The sequence below is a fragment of the Larus michahellis genome, chromosome 1, assembly GCF_964199755.1.
Source record: "Larus michahellis chromosome 1, bLarMic1.1, whole genome shotgun sequence".
In the NCBI taxonomy this organism is placed as follows: Eukaryota; Metazoa; Chordata; class Aves; order Charadriiformes; family Laridae; genus Larus; species Larus michahellis.
Window position 1 is genome coordinate 111,257,881 of NC_133896.1, and position 14,547 is coordinate 111,272,427.

The 14,547-nt window shown below is 38.7% G+C and overlaps 1 protein-coding gene across 5 annotated transcripts in view; it reads left to right on the top strand.

The window, feature by feature from the left end:
• The first annotated feature begins 6,323 nt into the window (after positions 1-6,323).
• ROBO1 (roundabout guidance receptor 1) overlaps positions 6,324-14,547 on the top strand; it is a 537,087-nt gene continuing 528,863 nt past the window's right edge. For 4 of the 5 annotated variants that reach the window (XM_074599346.1, XM_074599356.1, XM_074599386.1 and 1 more), the window contains exon 1: positions 6,646-6,871. In XM_074599346.1, coding sequence (XP_074455447.1) covers positions 6,763-6,871 — 109 coding nt within the window. In that variant the 5' untranslated portion in view covers positions 6,646-6,762. Of the gene's footprint in view, positions 6,872-14,547 lie in introns of all 5 variants that reach the window. The other variant, XM_074599365.1, reaches the window with a different exon arrangement.

Here is a 14,547-nt window from a genome sequence, read left to right on the forward strand (position 1 = left end):
TATAAAGGAGAAAAGATGGAACAAGCTTTGTCTTTCATCTTGCTATCATAAAATGTCCAGATCTCCTCTGAATCCTTTCTTGAGGCCCACCAACATTATATTTTAAGTGTGTGAGAAAAAGTAAATATGGAAATGCAAATTAGGCCTGACAGATTAGCTTAACAAGCATTTTTTGAAAAACAGAAGGCCAACCAGAGTTTGGGAGTTTATTTTGAGAGCTGAGGAGGATGGCATATTTTTACATTAAACAATATTCATTTTAGTTTTCTTGTGTTTATTTTTGTCTGAGCATAACTTTATAATTCTCCACCACTCAGTAAACACTCCTACTTTTGCCTTAATTAATAGGATAAAGATTACCAGTTTGTTAGAACAGGTAATGATAAATGACTTGCATCCATTAAATGTGTTGGGGACATATTTAACCCATAAGTTTGATGTTAAAAGCACTAACATCGTCTTATGAAATTTTACTATCAACATGATCTGGGAAGCATTCTTGCGGTAGTCTCATACAGCTTCTCATTTATGCTAACATAAAACAGCAGCTATGCTGAAATATCCGTTCACATAGAACAGTGTAGAGCTGTTAGTTTTACAGTCACACGTAAAAATCCTAAATAATCATTATGAGAAGCCATGCTATGGCTACTTGTTTGGGGTCAAACCAGTAAAAGACCGAGATGCCATATGGTGATATAGGCTGGCATAAGGGTCCTGAGAGCTCTTGAGAGGTACTCAGGCTTTTTTTGCTGAAATGAAGATTTAGTACCAGAGCTAATAAAGGATATTGAGATGTGGCGCTTTTGTGAAAGTTGTGCTTTCTTTACTGAGCGGTGTATTGCAATTCAGAGTCTGCTGGTACTTTTTGCTTTTAAAGAAGCAGCAAATTTGTATTGCGTATTGCATAGAAGCTATTTGCAGCTGTAGAAGGAGAAGGTAGAGGAAGGAACTTGGCTTGGTAGCCTACAGTAGCTTCAGCATCACTCAGATAACCTCCCTCAGCTGGGTGGCTGTGCCCTGCTCTTCTGGTCCTTAGCCATTTGGCTACTTTTTTTTTTTTAACAGTGACTGTAAATGCATACATAAACTCTCCTGGGATGCCACAGTATGAAGGATAAGTTAGCCACCTCCAGCTCAAATAGCAGTCCTCAGATGCAGTTATGATGGCTCGGATGTCTAGTTTGCTTAGAAAGGCTGGTTTCCTTTGCCTAAGTGCAAGTTTGGAGGTAGCTCATAGGAACTTGCTTTGCATTCTCAACAATAACAACAAACCCCCTTCTCTATTACATGTTTATGGGTCAGTTTTTCTTTCATTGACTTCCTGATGAACTGCAAGTGTCTGTTGCAAACAAAGAGAAAAAATTATGTGTTATGAGATAAGAAAAAAATACAGTCGTAATTCTTCTTTTCTCATAGTAGTTAGGCCAGCAATGTGGAATTTCTTGTAAAAGACACAGTAGTTGCTGACTTAGCTTTACAGTCATTGTCTAATGCCTACTTCTCTGTATCCCGATGGAAAAAACAAGTCTGGTAATATTCTTTGATATCTGCATGTGTTTTTTAGTCTCTTCTATACTTGATAGACTCAGACCCTTGCACTTAAAAAAAAAAAAAATCTGTGTTGCCTTGAGGGCGTGAGGATAGATGGCAAATTGATAAGGCACAATAGTAAGAAAAATTATATTTTTTCCCTCAAAAAGGCAGATCATCTCTTTTAAAATTTTCATTAACAGGAACTTTATTCCATGTTAATTGTGTGCAATAAATGTGTACCTGCGTAAGGCTGGTTGACCCAAACCAAGATTAGTTTACTCAAATGTTACTTCAATCAAGATTAAGTAATATGTATCAAAACTGATTTTTTTAATTGACAATTCTTGCTCTATTTATATGTTTGTGAGTTTATTAGCAGGAGCGTGTATACATAGATGCAAGTAAATGCACTTAAAGATTTGTATGTGTGTATCCACTTATGCAGAACACTTTTGTTTTCCTGTACCACCAAGAATTTGAAAGGTGCTGACAAAATGTATAATGTTATTGTTGAGAATTTAGATTAAAAAGTGACAAAATTAAGAAACAAACAAATGTGTGCCCTTATAGAAGTGACGATTTTTAAGACATAGTTCTGCTAGACTGTAAAGTCTTTACGACAGAGGTAATGTCACTTTATATGTTTATACGCTGCCAAGTGCACTGATGGTGTTCAATAAGTAAACAGAAAGTAAAGGCTGCATTAGTAGGATGGTAAATTTTGTGTATTTCTTTTATTTTATGCATTCGGGTGATGAAAAAAAAAAAAATTGTAAGGCATGTTTTGTAGTCTCCATGAGCTACAGAAAGTCTCAGGATCTTTTGGTTGTTGTATTTAATAGTTCCATATTACAAGCAAAACAAAAAGAAGCCCTACCAAGCTGATCAGGAAACTTTACCATTTCCCCAAGCTTGCAGGGGTAAAACGGTGTGTAGCTCTGTTCCCCACCCACACTGCTGAGTTATGTGAGCGTGCCCTTTGCTTCACAGAATTGCACTGTTTCCGTGGCAAACGTTGCTGTGTCTGAGTTGATCTCCCCAGAGTTGTTAGAGTTATAGGGGCTGCAAAGTAAAACTCGGTAATTTTAGCTTTAATGAGTTCCGTAACTGTTGTCCTGTCATGCCTTAAAGTCTCTGTATGGCCACCTCACAGACACTCTCTGATAATCACCAGATTTAGTCTTTCTTCTAAAATGGGAGGCTGTTGCGGAAATGCATCAAAGGTGGTGTAAGAGCTGTTGAGGCAGCAGTTTAAGTACGGCTTGTACTACAGAAATAGAGACCTGCTTTGTTTTGCAAACTTGATAGAGATGCCTTAAAATCAAGAACGGTAAAGGGCAGCTCGTTACCCTCCCTGATAAGGCAGGGAGAGAGCAATAGATGCCCTTACTTACGAGTTGACCCAGTCCTAGCGTGACTTTCAAGAGAGGATGGCTCATGAGCCCGTGCTACGGTGGCCAGGCAGCACTAAGGCTGCGCCTGACCTCTGTGAAAAAAAGTCTTACCAGAGCAGCAATTTCCAACACAATCAGCGTTGGAAACACTGTTCTTTAGAAGAGGTGACAGAAAGGTCCCTGTGTATGGGAGTGGCTTTGGCTTTGAGGAGAGTGGAGAAGGACGTCTGCGCACAACAGGGCCAATCTCACGGCCTTGCAGGCTCCCAGTGAGAGTGGCTGTACCTTTCATCGTGTCTCGCTGAACAAAGTATCCCTGTGCACGAGGGAGGAAAGTTGTTTCCAACCCTTCCTGGAAGGCCGTGCCAAGATGCTGCAGAGCGCTCTGCTACCCTTTAGAAGAAGGTAAAAGTGAAGTCTCTAATGAAGGGAGAAAGAACTTTAGAAAAAGTTCTGCCCTTTATGGATAAAAAGCTCTTTGGAAGATATCTGATCCAAGGAAAGAACTGTGCAGTAAATTGCTAGTGACTTTTATCTGTGACACACTAAAACAGAAATTAAAAGGCTGGGGCATAATGAAAGCTGAGGAGAAAAGAAATTAAATATGTCTGAAGATTTTAGAGAATGACATATATTAAAGCTAGATAGAACTAGCATAACACAGACCATAAATTCATTTTGTAAATTTATCTTTTAGTCCTTAACTTCTGACTAAGCTGAAACATATAAGTCAGAAAGGCATCCAGTCTTGGTGTAACATCTTCAAGTGGTCCACTGCATCTCTGAAAAAGTTGTCCACATGGCTAGTTCCAGAATTAATTACATTGCTTTTGAGTAAGCTTTCAAATTGCTAAGGAACTCACATGAGCAGAAATTGTACATCAGAAACTGAAACTAGTTAAATGAGCTATAAAACACTGAATTGCATAGGCGCAGGCCACCTTTTATTGGGCTCCACACCTCTGAATGCTTAATCAGTTCAGTTTTACTTGCTCTTACTCCAGTGGGTGCTCACTTACTCCAGTGGGGATGGAAATGGACCAACATTGCTTCTATGGCAGTAGTTGTCCACTATCCTGCTAACAAGCAACACTGTGCATGAGGCACTCTGTTAGACAAGGTGATATAAAAGCTTTTTTGGTGATAAGTTTTCCCTGTCTGACTGCATTTTTGGTGTGGATGAAGAGAAAAATGGTCACTTACAAGATGCTCCTTCGAGCATCCTTTCACATCCATCAGAATACGTGGCAGCTTTTCTGAAGGCAACAGCTCCTTCTCCTGTGACAGGATAATATGCAACCTGTGCAAAAATGCAGGTTTTTTGTCCGTAAAGGGACCCTTCCATTAGCCTTGTAAGATAAAAAGCCATCTGGCCCACAGTTCTGAAACTTTCTATAAACCCTGTGTTAGATTGCATGCCACACAAAACTGTGTGGCTTGAGAACCTAAAGGGCCACCTTGTACTAACTGAAGTTTTTTCCTGTGCTGTATTTTGGTCCAGTGAACAATTTGGTACATTCAGGTGTCTGACGTAACCAGCAACACGATGAGTCACCTTTAGAGAGAGAGTTCAGATGGTGAAGGATGTTCTGTCAGAATGTGCTTTAAAAAAAAGGCAATCCGAAATTCCTAATCATTTCTTTTAATGCTGTATGTTACCATAAGAATTATTTTTGCTAGGGGGCAAAGGCCCGATGTCAGTTACGGGACTGATGCTCCATTGTTCTTTAGCCCATACGTGTGACTCCTGTAGAACAAAATGATGGCGAAGGAATGAAACCACCACTTAGAGGAGGAGGTGGCGAGCCTCTCCCAGCCCAGACACAGTGCTGGGTCCATATGTGGAAACCACCCCCTCTCAGTTATCTGCACAGGGGCAACAGCCACACAGGGGCTGCTGGGGTCAGACAGAAGCCGAAGATTGCTCGTAGATGTGTAACATGTGGGAGATTTGGCAGATCACTGGTTCTTTGTGTTCTCTGCTGCAAACGCCTCAGGATGAACCTCAGTTAGCCCAAATTGAAATAAGAGTACATCTCCCTTCCTAATTTCTCCAACTGGTCCAAATGAAGAAAGAGCGTTCATTTTAAAGGACCCAAGCATAGTTACTTTAATAGTCATGGAAAATTTTCTGATACAATATCACTGCTGTCATCTGAAGTCTGACAACTCTAGGTAAAAAATGGCACCTGGCCTCTATTGGAAAGTTATCGTTGCTAACATGAGAACGTTTAGTACATTCTAGACATTCTAGAATGGCTTCAGCTGGTCACGCTTTAACTGGTCACTGTGGAGTATTTCAATAGTACTAATAATTTTGAGCTCAGATTTCATGAAGAGCAGCAGCTGTGAACACTAAAAATTAATAGATGAATTATTAAGACTGAAATAATTTACTTTGTCTGTCCTTTTTTTTGTAATTGAAGTCATATCTAGAAACTTATTCTGGTAATTTATTCAAAACCGTCCTGAATTCTGCAGCTCAGTTATAGCCATAGCATCTACACAACAGTCAATACGCAATGGGGGAGGAAGAAGATTAGCTTGTAGAATGCCAATTCATGGCCGTTCTATTAATAAGTTTTACCATTACATAAGTTACAGTTGTAAGTATTCCTGAGGCTGATGCTTGTGCTAAAGAACAATTACAATTTCTTTTATTGAATATAGATGTAGACTTCATCCAGACTGAGGTCCTCTGTCACCATGAGTGAAAAGCACTCCGATCTTATCGTAGTGATTTTCAGCTCTCAGGATGAAGCCTTCCTGGGCCTCCATGGGTCGCGTGGAATGATTTCATAACTGTGGTGAAAGGGTTAGCAGATAATTTTTGTCGTGGTTCTGCCTTGAGACTGTTTCGATTGCCACGAGGAAGTTTCTGATCCAGCCCCCCGGCACTGATAGATAGGGGGCTAAATGGCTTCCAACAATCCTGCCCTGAATGCTGCAAGCACTGGAGGCTGCTTGCAGGGGGGGGGTGGCTGCCCAGAGGCTGCTGGGTGGGCTGGAGGGTGAAGGTTTGTTAGGTAACATAGATTCTATACGTAAATTCTCAGAGTTTCTCTTACTGTCAGTGAATGAACTGTGCATTCGTGCAGGGTCTACTGACAAAAACCTGGGCCAGAGGTAGGATTGGTCATATTATTTTCCCTAGAAATAGGAGATATCTATGCTTAATAAGAGACAGAGTAATGAACACATTAAAAAAAAAAAATTTCTTTTTTAAGCCTTTCTTTCTTACCCTAAAATCTTACCCTTTTTCCTCCTTTCCCTTTCCCCCCTTTGTGGGTAGGGGAGGAAGCTTTACAAAGTGCGTTTTTACGCCCATTGATAAATGTAATGAGGTTTGAGTGTCAACATTAAAATGTTCTGTGCCATCAGCTCTGTGCAACTGCAGTGAAATACGCAAGTGAAGGAGAAAAAACTCCTCCGGTTTCAGCCTGGCTGTGTCCCCTGCTAGGGTGCTGTGGGGAATGTTGATAAACACAGGGAAGGGATGAGAGGTGGCAGAGGCAGGTGAGGAGCCGGTGGCTTCTGAGGGACCACAGAAAGCTGCTGGTGCATCTCTTCTGGCATCTGAGTGCCAGAAGCTCCTGGTTAGGGGAAGCCTTTACAACTCTTCTGGTTTTACATTCCCTGGATAAAGAAAATAAGCGATGCAATGGAAATACAATTTTTAATAAGCATTTCTAGTAGGAGTAATATTTTACGTCTCCCTCTGCCTCTGCCGAGTAAGTGCCGTTAGCTCCAATTATTCATTCCTAAGGAAAGTCCTACTTCATCTTTATCGGTTCTCCAGGTAGAGGTGATTTATTTTTGTTTGTTACCTGGCATGGCTGTGCTGTCAGTGCTGCTGCTGCTTGGGCTAGTAGACATAACTGCTGCTGCGGACGTCGCACCTAGAATAAAAGCGGGGTCAAGGTGGAGAGGTGAAAAGAATCGTGAGTAACCCAGGCTTTTCCTTCTCTTCTTCTCGGCTCTCTGTTTGAAGAAACGCGTGAGGCCTTGTTTGGCTGCATTATTTTTCCTCTCCGGGAGGTTATTCTTTAGTAATAACCTTAAGGCCATGTAATTTTAGGTATTTAAATATGCATGCAGAAAGCACGGGCCACACCTTCTGTATGCTCCACACATCTGCAGTACAGTCCTGTGTCTCACCGCGAGCTTCCCCAGCTGCCTGGGCTGATTAACTCCTCTCTTGCCAGAGAGTTGGGAGACTTCCAGGCTACAGTCAGCTGTGCCTTTTCTATTTATACCCTTACCATTTTGCACGCTATTTCAAATGTTAGCATCAATAACGGTAGCAGATTTTACAGGAGTACCGTTTGCGGGAAGGAACCGTGTAACCACGGTGATGAAACTGGGTAACTTTATGGATACAAACGGGTAACTGCGGTTTAGAATCTACAGATTTAGAAAGGGAGATTTAACGCAGCATCGCAGCTTGTGCGGGGTTTATCCACGCTGTGCTTAAAAAGAGAAAAGAACATTAGTATTAGAAAAGGAAAGTAGATGAGTCATGATAATATTTAGGAGTGAGACTCCCTACTGCATACACAGTTGCCGGACTGAAAGAGCCAGATGATTATTTTCATTTAAAGGGCAACTCAGTTCTTACTGAGATTATTCTTTATTCCTGTACGGCTATTTATAAATAAGCATGCCCATGATGGGCAACATACTATTATCATTATGCATGTCAATTTTTGCTATGTTTGGTGTTGGTTTTTTTTTTAAATACCTAGATTACAATAAGCGAAAGGAGTATTGAAAACTGAGTTGAGGTTTTCTGTTTCATTCAGCTAAATGTGATGTGGTTGATTGGAAAATATATATGACGGAAGTCCTTAAAATAACCAGAACTTGTAGGGGTGGCTGTTGGTGTCCTTGGGATGGGCATTATCTTGACAGTCGTGCTGCCTGGAAGCCGATCCACAGCTTGAGTAATACTTGTTTTTCTTAAAGTACAAACAAACATATCAATAAATCTGCCACCTCACTTGGTCCTCCAAATCAGCAGCGTTAAGGAAAGAGGCACTGGAGTGAGTGGAACCTGAGAACTGCCTCATCCTTCTACAAGTAATTTACATCTAAAAAAACACACTGCCCAAACTAGCAGGCTGTTAATGTGTGCGTAAGTGATGCGTAAATGTAACATCCTACGGCTTATAAATATTTAAGCATATTAACTAATTATGACTAAAAGAGCCCTTTAATTTAATGGCTGTGGAAACTGAGGCACAAATCTAATAAAATCTGAAATACATATATTGAAATTTTTCCAAGGCATGCTTCTTGCTCAGTAAAAAGGTCTTCTAAAATGTGTGTCTGTGCATCTTTTCAAGTACCAGCTTTTATGAAAAAAGCCAGTTCTCAGAGTAAAAGTACTGTATTTTCAGTTTTGATTCATTGATTTTCAGGTGTTTGGGAGTTTGCAATTCTGAGTATTTAGTCTGAATTTTTTTCTATGAAGAACTGAAATCAATGGAGATATAGATATTAATGTCTCACACAAGCATTACTGACGTTAATCGGTTTGGGGGAGCATTTAGCCATGATGAGTAAATTACAGACAGATACAGGAGTTTAAGAGCACCGCATCTTTTGGAAAATGTTTTGCAATTTTAATAAGTCATTTGATGTCATCTGTAGTTAGCTACAGATTCAAATTGCTTGCTTTCCTCTCTTAGGACAAGGGACTGTCGATCCAGCACATTAGCAAATTGCTAATATTTGGTTAAAGGAAAAACAAGGGTGTAAATTAGGGGGTTTTTATATCATATCGATATTGTGATACTTAGTTGCTTAGAGACATCAGTTGTGTAATGTGTTAAAAGTTGTGTATCTGAACCAAGTCTCCTTGAAATTAAGAGAAGGCGCTTGGATCAGACCTTAATGTTCTTTTTTATTTAAATATTAGCAATGCTCATACTAGGAACAACTGCTGGGCAAGGGAGATTTTATGGGAATGCCATTTGAATTGTACACCGTTTGGCTTTGCTATCCATGATGCCGAAAATTTCTCCAGCAGCAGAATGCAGCTCTCACACAGAGCTGGATGCTATGGGAAGTAGCGAGCTCCTCCTTTCTGGAAAGGAGAATGCCAAATGTTATGTAATTGTAGTTGGTTGATTCTTTGCCGATTGCTGTTAATGTTATATATTTGCCCGTCAATTGACAGAGTACTCAAAGGTGTTCTCTTGCGGGGTTATTTTTGCACATCACAGTTAAAATACTGATAAAAAATACTCTGAGAAGGTGTGTGATTATGTAATATGTATGTTCATTTAATTGGGTTACACTTAAATTGCATAACCCAAGCCAAAAAATACGACTTTAAAATATGACATAGCTGGTTTCTGCACCTCTTAACAGGAATTTTCACTAAAACATTCAGGTGTGGCAGCATAACAATGCTTTAAAAGTATTTTATTTTTACAGTATAGAGAGAATTCAAAATACTTTTGCTCCAAGTGGTCTTTTAAGAGACAGAATAACTTTGCATTTCTTTAGAGTCTCTGTGGTGCTTCTCCAAACAAGATCATGGCATATTAAGAGGCGTTATGAGTTGCCCGGAAAAATCATTGTGATCCAATGTGTCTAGCCATGTGTCTCAAGGGCAGGACCAAAACGGTCCAGCAAGGACCACAAAAAAGCTTTATGAGTGGCGTTTGCTTCATCTGAGCTTACACCTTCTTTGACAAAGCTTTGTTCTTTACTTTCCCATGGAAGAGTCTTAGAGCTGGAAATTTTGTAGCCTAGTTTCTGCTCCCCCCCCCAGCTCACGTGAGTGAAATCAGGTTTGGGGAGAACGGGAAGAAATTACCATTTCTGACAAAGACAACTGCAACAGAAATAGTACGGAAGGAAAATAAGGGGATTTATTCCCATATATATCTGCACTTTTCATTATAACGGCACTTGGGGGGAGCAGAGGGGGGGAACAACATGTATCTTGGAGGTAATATTAAACATATAAAACATTTAAATATACAAAAAATATCATTGTCTAATTGCTTATGCTACGGTGTCTTCTTCTGGCACATGTTATTACTTTTTTCTGCTCATTTTGGTTTTAAGAAAGACAGTGATTATTGTTTGAGTGCCTGTATTTTACAACTTGCATGCTTATGATCGTGGGAAATAATACAAAGAAATCTCATTGTTATTTTGACGCTGAAGTCGCAATGTATTAAGACTGCCTTACTATCCCTCAGAAAAATTAGATTACAGAGTAATGCCATGGTTATTAGTAATTCCTATATACTGCATATAATGTTTACATGGGAGACTGTACATGCATATTTTCCAACATTTATAACTTTGTGTATTCATTGCTGCACTATATGTAATTTTCTTTGTTAAGAAATTTTAATCAAAATGGTTTGCTTACTCTGTGCATAAAATATATTTTCTCATTGCGAATTAAATCGTCATTTTCTGGGCAAGTTTTGAATGTTGTATGTAAAGATCAGAATTTAAAGTTGTCACCGAGTGAATTGCTGGAGAAAAAAAGTGGTTTTGTATTGTTGGTAGAAAAAGAATTATGAAGTTTTACGAATTTACAAGATGTTAAAACTATTCTTTTTATTGTTCGATTCATTTTGCATTACAGGCAAAGAGCTTGAGATCAGCATCGTTGTTTTATTTACTGTAGTTGTCACTATGAATGTCAAATGCCATGGTCTTCTTTTAACCATAGTTATTATTAGAAATGTCACTAATATATTACTAGTAAAGAACCATGATACCTGTTCTTGCTGATTCTTTGGAATTTATATATATACACACGCATGCATACATACATATGTGTATGTAATATATACATACATACTCTCTCCAAAAGCTCCATAACTTCCTCACTTGAGCGCTCTGGGACAAAATATACTCTTGCAGAAAATGGGTGATTGTAAAAATTTCCTATAGCTTAGTTGGTATTTGTGAAGAACTGATTTTAACGGAATTTTAATATTTCTAACAGAAATTGTGCACTAAGGAAACATCTGAAAGAGAAGGTCTCACAGTAGGACTGACTCTTGAGAAAGGACTGACTTTTACTTCAAACTTTTACTGCTGAAACTTGGAATATAAACAGCGTGCATGCCTCCTGTGGGCTGATGCTACGCGTGTGTGTGTGCCTCCTTCCTTTGGAGGAACTTTACGCAGGCAAAACAAAAGGGTGATCAAGAAGGGTGATCACACAGTTACAGGATTCAGACTGTCGCTCTAGAGCAGAATGTGTAGGGCATTTGTGAATATTGAATTTAACATTCAAAACAAGACATTTTACGACTCCAACTGAGAGAAAAAGAGGGTAAAAAGTATAGTACTTATTCAACAATAAAGGACTCTGAATAGAGGATAGGACTAATATTGAGCTGGTAAATATTATAAATACTTTGCATATTAATGATAATATCTTATAAACCATTTTTATTTTTATCATAGTCTTATTTTCTAATTATTATCTTCTTTATGTCTTGTTCAAAAGTACAAAGTACAGTTTCTGAGTTTTGTACCTAAATTATACATGACCTGAACACAGAATACACAGTTCAGGAGGAAAAAGGTAATAACGTTATCGAGGTTTTCTTAGCAATAAATTTGGCAACTAGAACCACCCCCAAAAGTCAGCATATATGGGATATTCTTCTGGATTTCAAAACTATCAAGCTATTCATAGATTACCTTGAATTAGGAAATGCAAGAAAAATTTCAATGTATTTGTTATTCTAACCTATCCATATGTAAATTACTGTATAACAGTATTTTTTTCTAACATTGATAATTTTAATTTTAGAAAGTAAATATATATATGCATATATACAATAGCAAAAACTATCAGTAAATAATTGTGATACTTTTCTACTGCCATCTCCCTATAAAATAAAGCCAACCATAAGAAGAACCTTTTTTCCTCTGGGCAGTGAATGTATTTCATTTTTCAGATTTATTTAGCAGTAGACAATAATTAAACCTTTCAATCTATTGAGAGATTTATTGGGACAGAAAGTTTTAAAACTCCTGTAATGTGTGGTAAAAAGTAACAGAAATCATTACCTCAAATTACATTCAGTATTCACATAAGCTTCCAGTAAATAAGCAATTTCCTCAAAATGATACTGGTAATAGTAATTTACTTTTTGGTTTAAAAATACTTTGCTTTCTTCAGGGTTCTTACTGGTACCAGAAGCCTATTTAGTATTTCAATATGACTCAGCTAATGCTGAGTTATCAGTCTAACTGCTGCGTAGGTACATCCAGAGCTACTTTACCCTGTTAGTAGGTACATACAGAGCTACTTTACCCTGTTAAAAGCTTTAACAATCTGCTGTTAAGGTGCTAAAAGCCCATCAGCAACATATTAGTCATTTCTCAGTTAGTCCTAATCCAGTGTTTTCTAGATAGAGTAAACATGCTGAAATAGTTTAAATACTTTCAGCTAGAAATGTTGTGGTGCTGTTCACTGGTTAGTCGATTGGTTGTCAATTTATTATTGTATTTCATGCTCATAATTTTTACCGGTTGATAAAGAAACACCGTCCTAATTCTGTTAATGCAAAATCTAGCTGTTTCTTTCCAAGTTTCCTCAAGCTCATTGTAATTTAGACAAGTTGAAGCATCCATCGGGGTTAAATATTGCAAGTTATTACATGGTTTATACTTGACTAACAAATAAATACATCCTTCAAATAGTTCTTGTTAGAAGGAAAAGAAATATAGTATGTGGCTTTATCTGTGCGGATTCATAAAAGAAACACTTTCAGGTTTAACAGTAATGTTGCTGCCTCAAATATAAATACGCTTAAATAGAAAAGGATCAAAGGTGATCCTGAAAAAAGTTAGGAGGAGTGTTTTACGGCTGAAATGCTTTTAAAAACATCTTTGCTTACAATGTTAAGAACCTGTTACAGTCTACCTGCTGTTTCCGTGAAAAAGTCATCTCCAACTTCGAACCAGACCCAGCTGCATAGGTTAGCACTGTGAGCCCAGTATGTACGCATTGATCATGACTGGGACAAGGTGGGGCGCCCGCCCTACCTGAGACGCTCGCTGGAGTGGCCCGTCCTTGCCCCACACCTTCGGCAATATGGAACATCAGAGGAGAGCATCCTCTCACAGCACTACAGGTCCGGCACCTGTAGGTGAGGAGCATGAGTTTTGTGGTGGGTTCACAGACCAAAGGTATGTGTCCAGCCCAGCCCATGCCCAGCTCTTGCACAGGCTGAAGGTGATGGGGTCTCCGTAGAGAGCAATTAGTGCAATCTAGTGGCATCGTGTGCTGCAGTGCTCCCAGACATGCCTTTTCCAGGAGGATCTTTAGAATGAGATGGGCTACGATACTTGGGCAAATGGATTGTTCCACAGTCGCCACCTCACCAGAGAGCCACTAGCCCTAACATGACACCACCCAGGCACATCCCTGGCTGTGTCCCCATCTCTCCATATGGGAGTGACCACTGGGCTCCCCAGGCAAATAGCTGCTGGGAGCACGCCATGGACAAGAGATCAATTTCTCTGCCCAGGTGAACTCTCCTGGTTTGATGTAAAAAAGCCTAATGTTGAGTACACCTGCTTTAGATGGCTAAAAATAAGTGTTCTTTTACAGAAATCAGCAAGTTCCTTATCTTACAGAAAAGAATAAAAATTTGTTCTTCTTGAACTGCTACAGAGTAGTCTTTGATGTTCAGATTTGCTCTTGTGTTACAGTATTTAACCCTGATACATAACAAATAATTTAAATGTGCAAGTTTGCCTATTAATATTATCGTATTGCCCTACATGCTTCACTGAAAGCTTTAAACAGAATCCCAAACCAAAACCATTTAGTGATCTTTGGTGTTAAAGTGTAACCAGAAAGGTTTGATACAGCCTTTCCTAACCTTGAGGCCACTTTCAAAGTACTTTTTTTCTGCTTTCAGGTGGTTTTATTTCTTATAAGAATTCTTGTTTCACAGAATCCTGTTTTAGAGGATAGCTTTTTATCACAGACATTTTAACGTCAAGTAACTCAGTATCTAAAAAGAGCTATGAACAGAAAAGATAGTTGCCTTTAGATGCTGGAGACTTTTTTTCTCCTTGAGTAGATGTGGCTGATAAGAAACTTAGAAGAATGGTGAAAAGAGAATAAGAAAAGGAGAGAGATTTGAAAAGGAGAAAAAGGAGAGAGAATTGGAAGCAAACAAAAAAAGTGTCAGTTAAATAGCCCAAGGCTGAAGAAAAGTAAAGAAAAAGGAAAAGAGAGATAAGAAGGAGAAAAAAGGAGTATCTAGAAGGGATAAACCAAACCAGTTCTGCTGTTAGCATTTAACTAATTTGCAATTTCTCATGCAAACTACTCAGTCTGTAGTATTAACTTCAGTGTCGCACTTTCATCATACTGTCTGTAGGATCTAGGAAATGACCTCTTATGTCGAGTATTAAATTTACTTAGAACTTTAATTTGTCTAACTTATGAGGATAAAATGAACTGTTTTATTTTAAAATTGCCTCAGTAAGATTTTACGGTAGAAACTGAAGTGAGATGACATTAATTCATAAAAGCATAAGGATTTCGGAGTAATTAAAATTTGGAATATTTGATGCCCCAGAACTTTTGACCTTTAATAAATTTGGA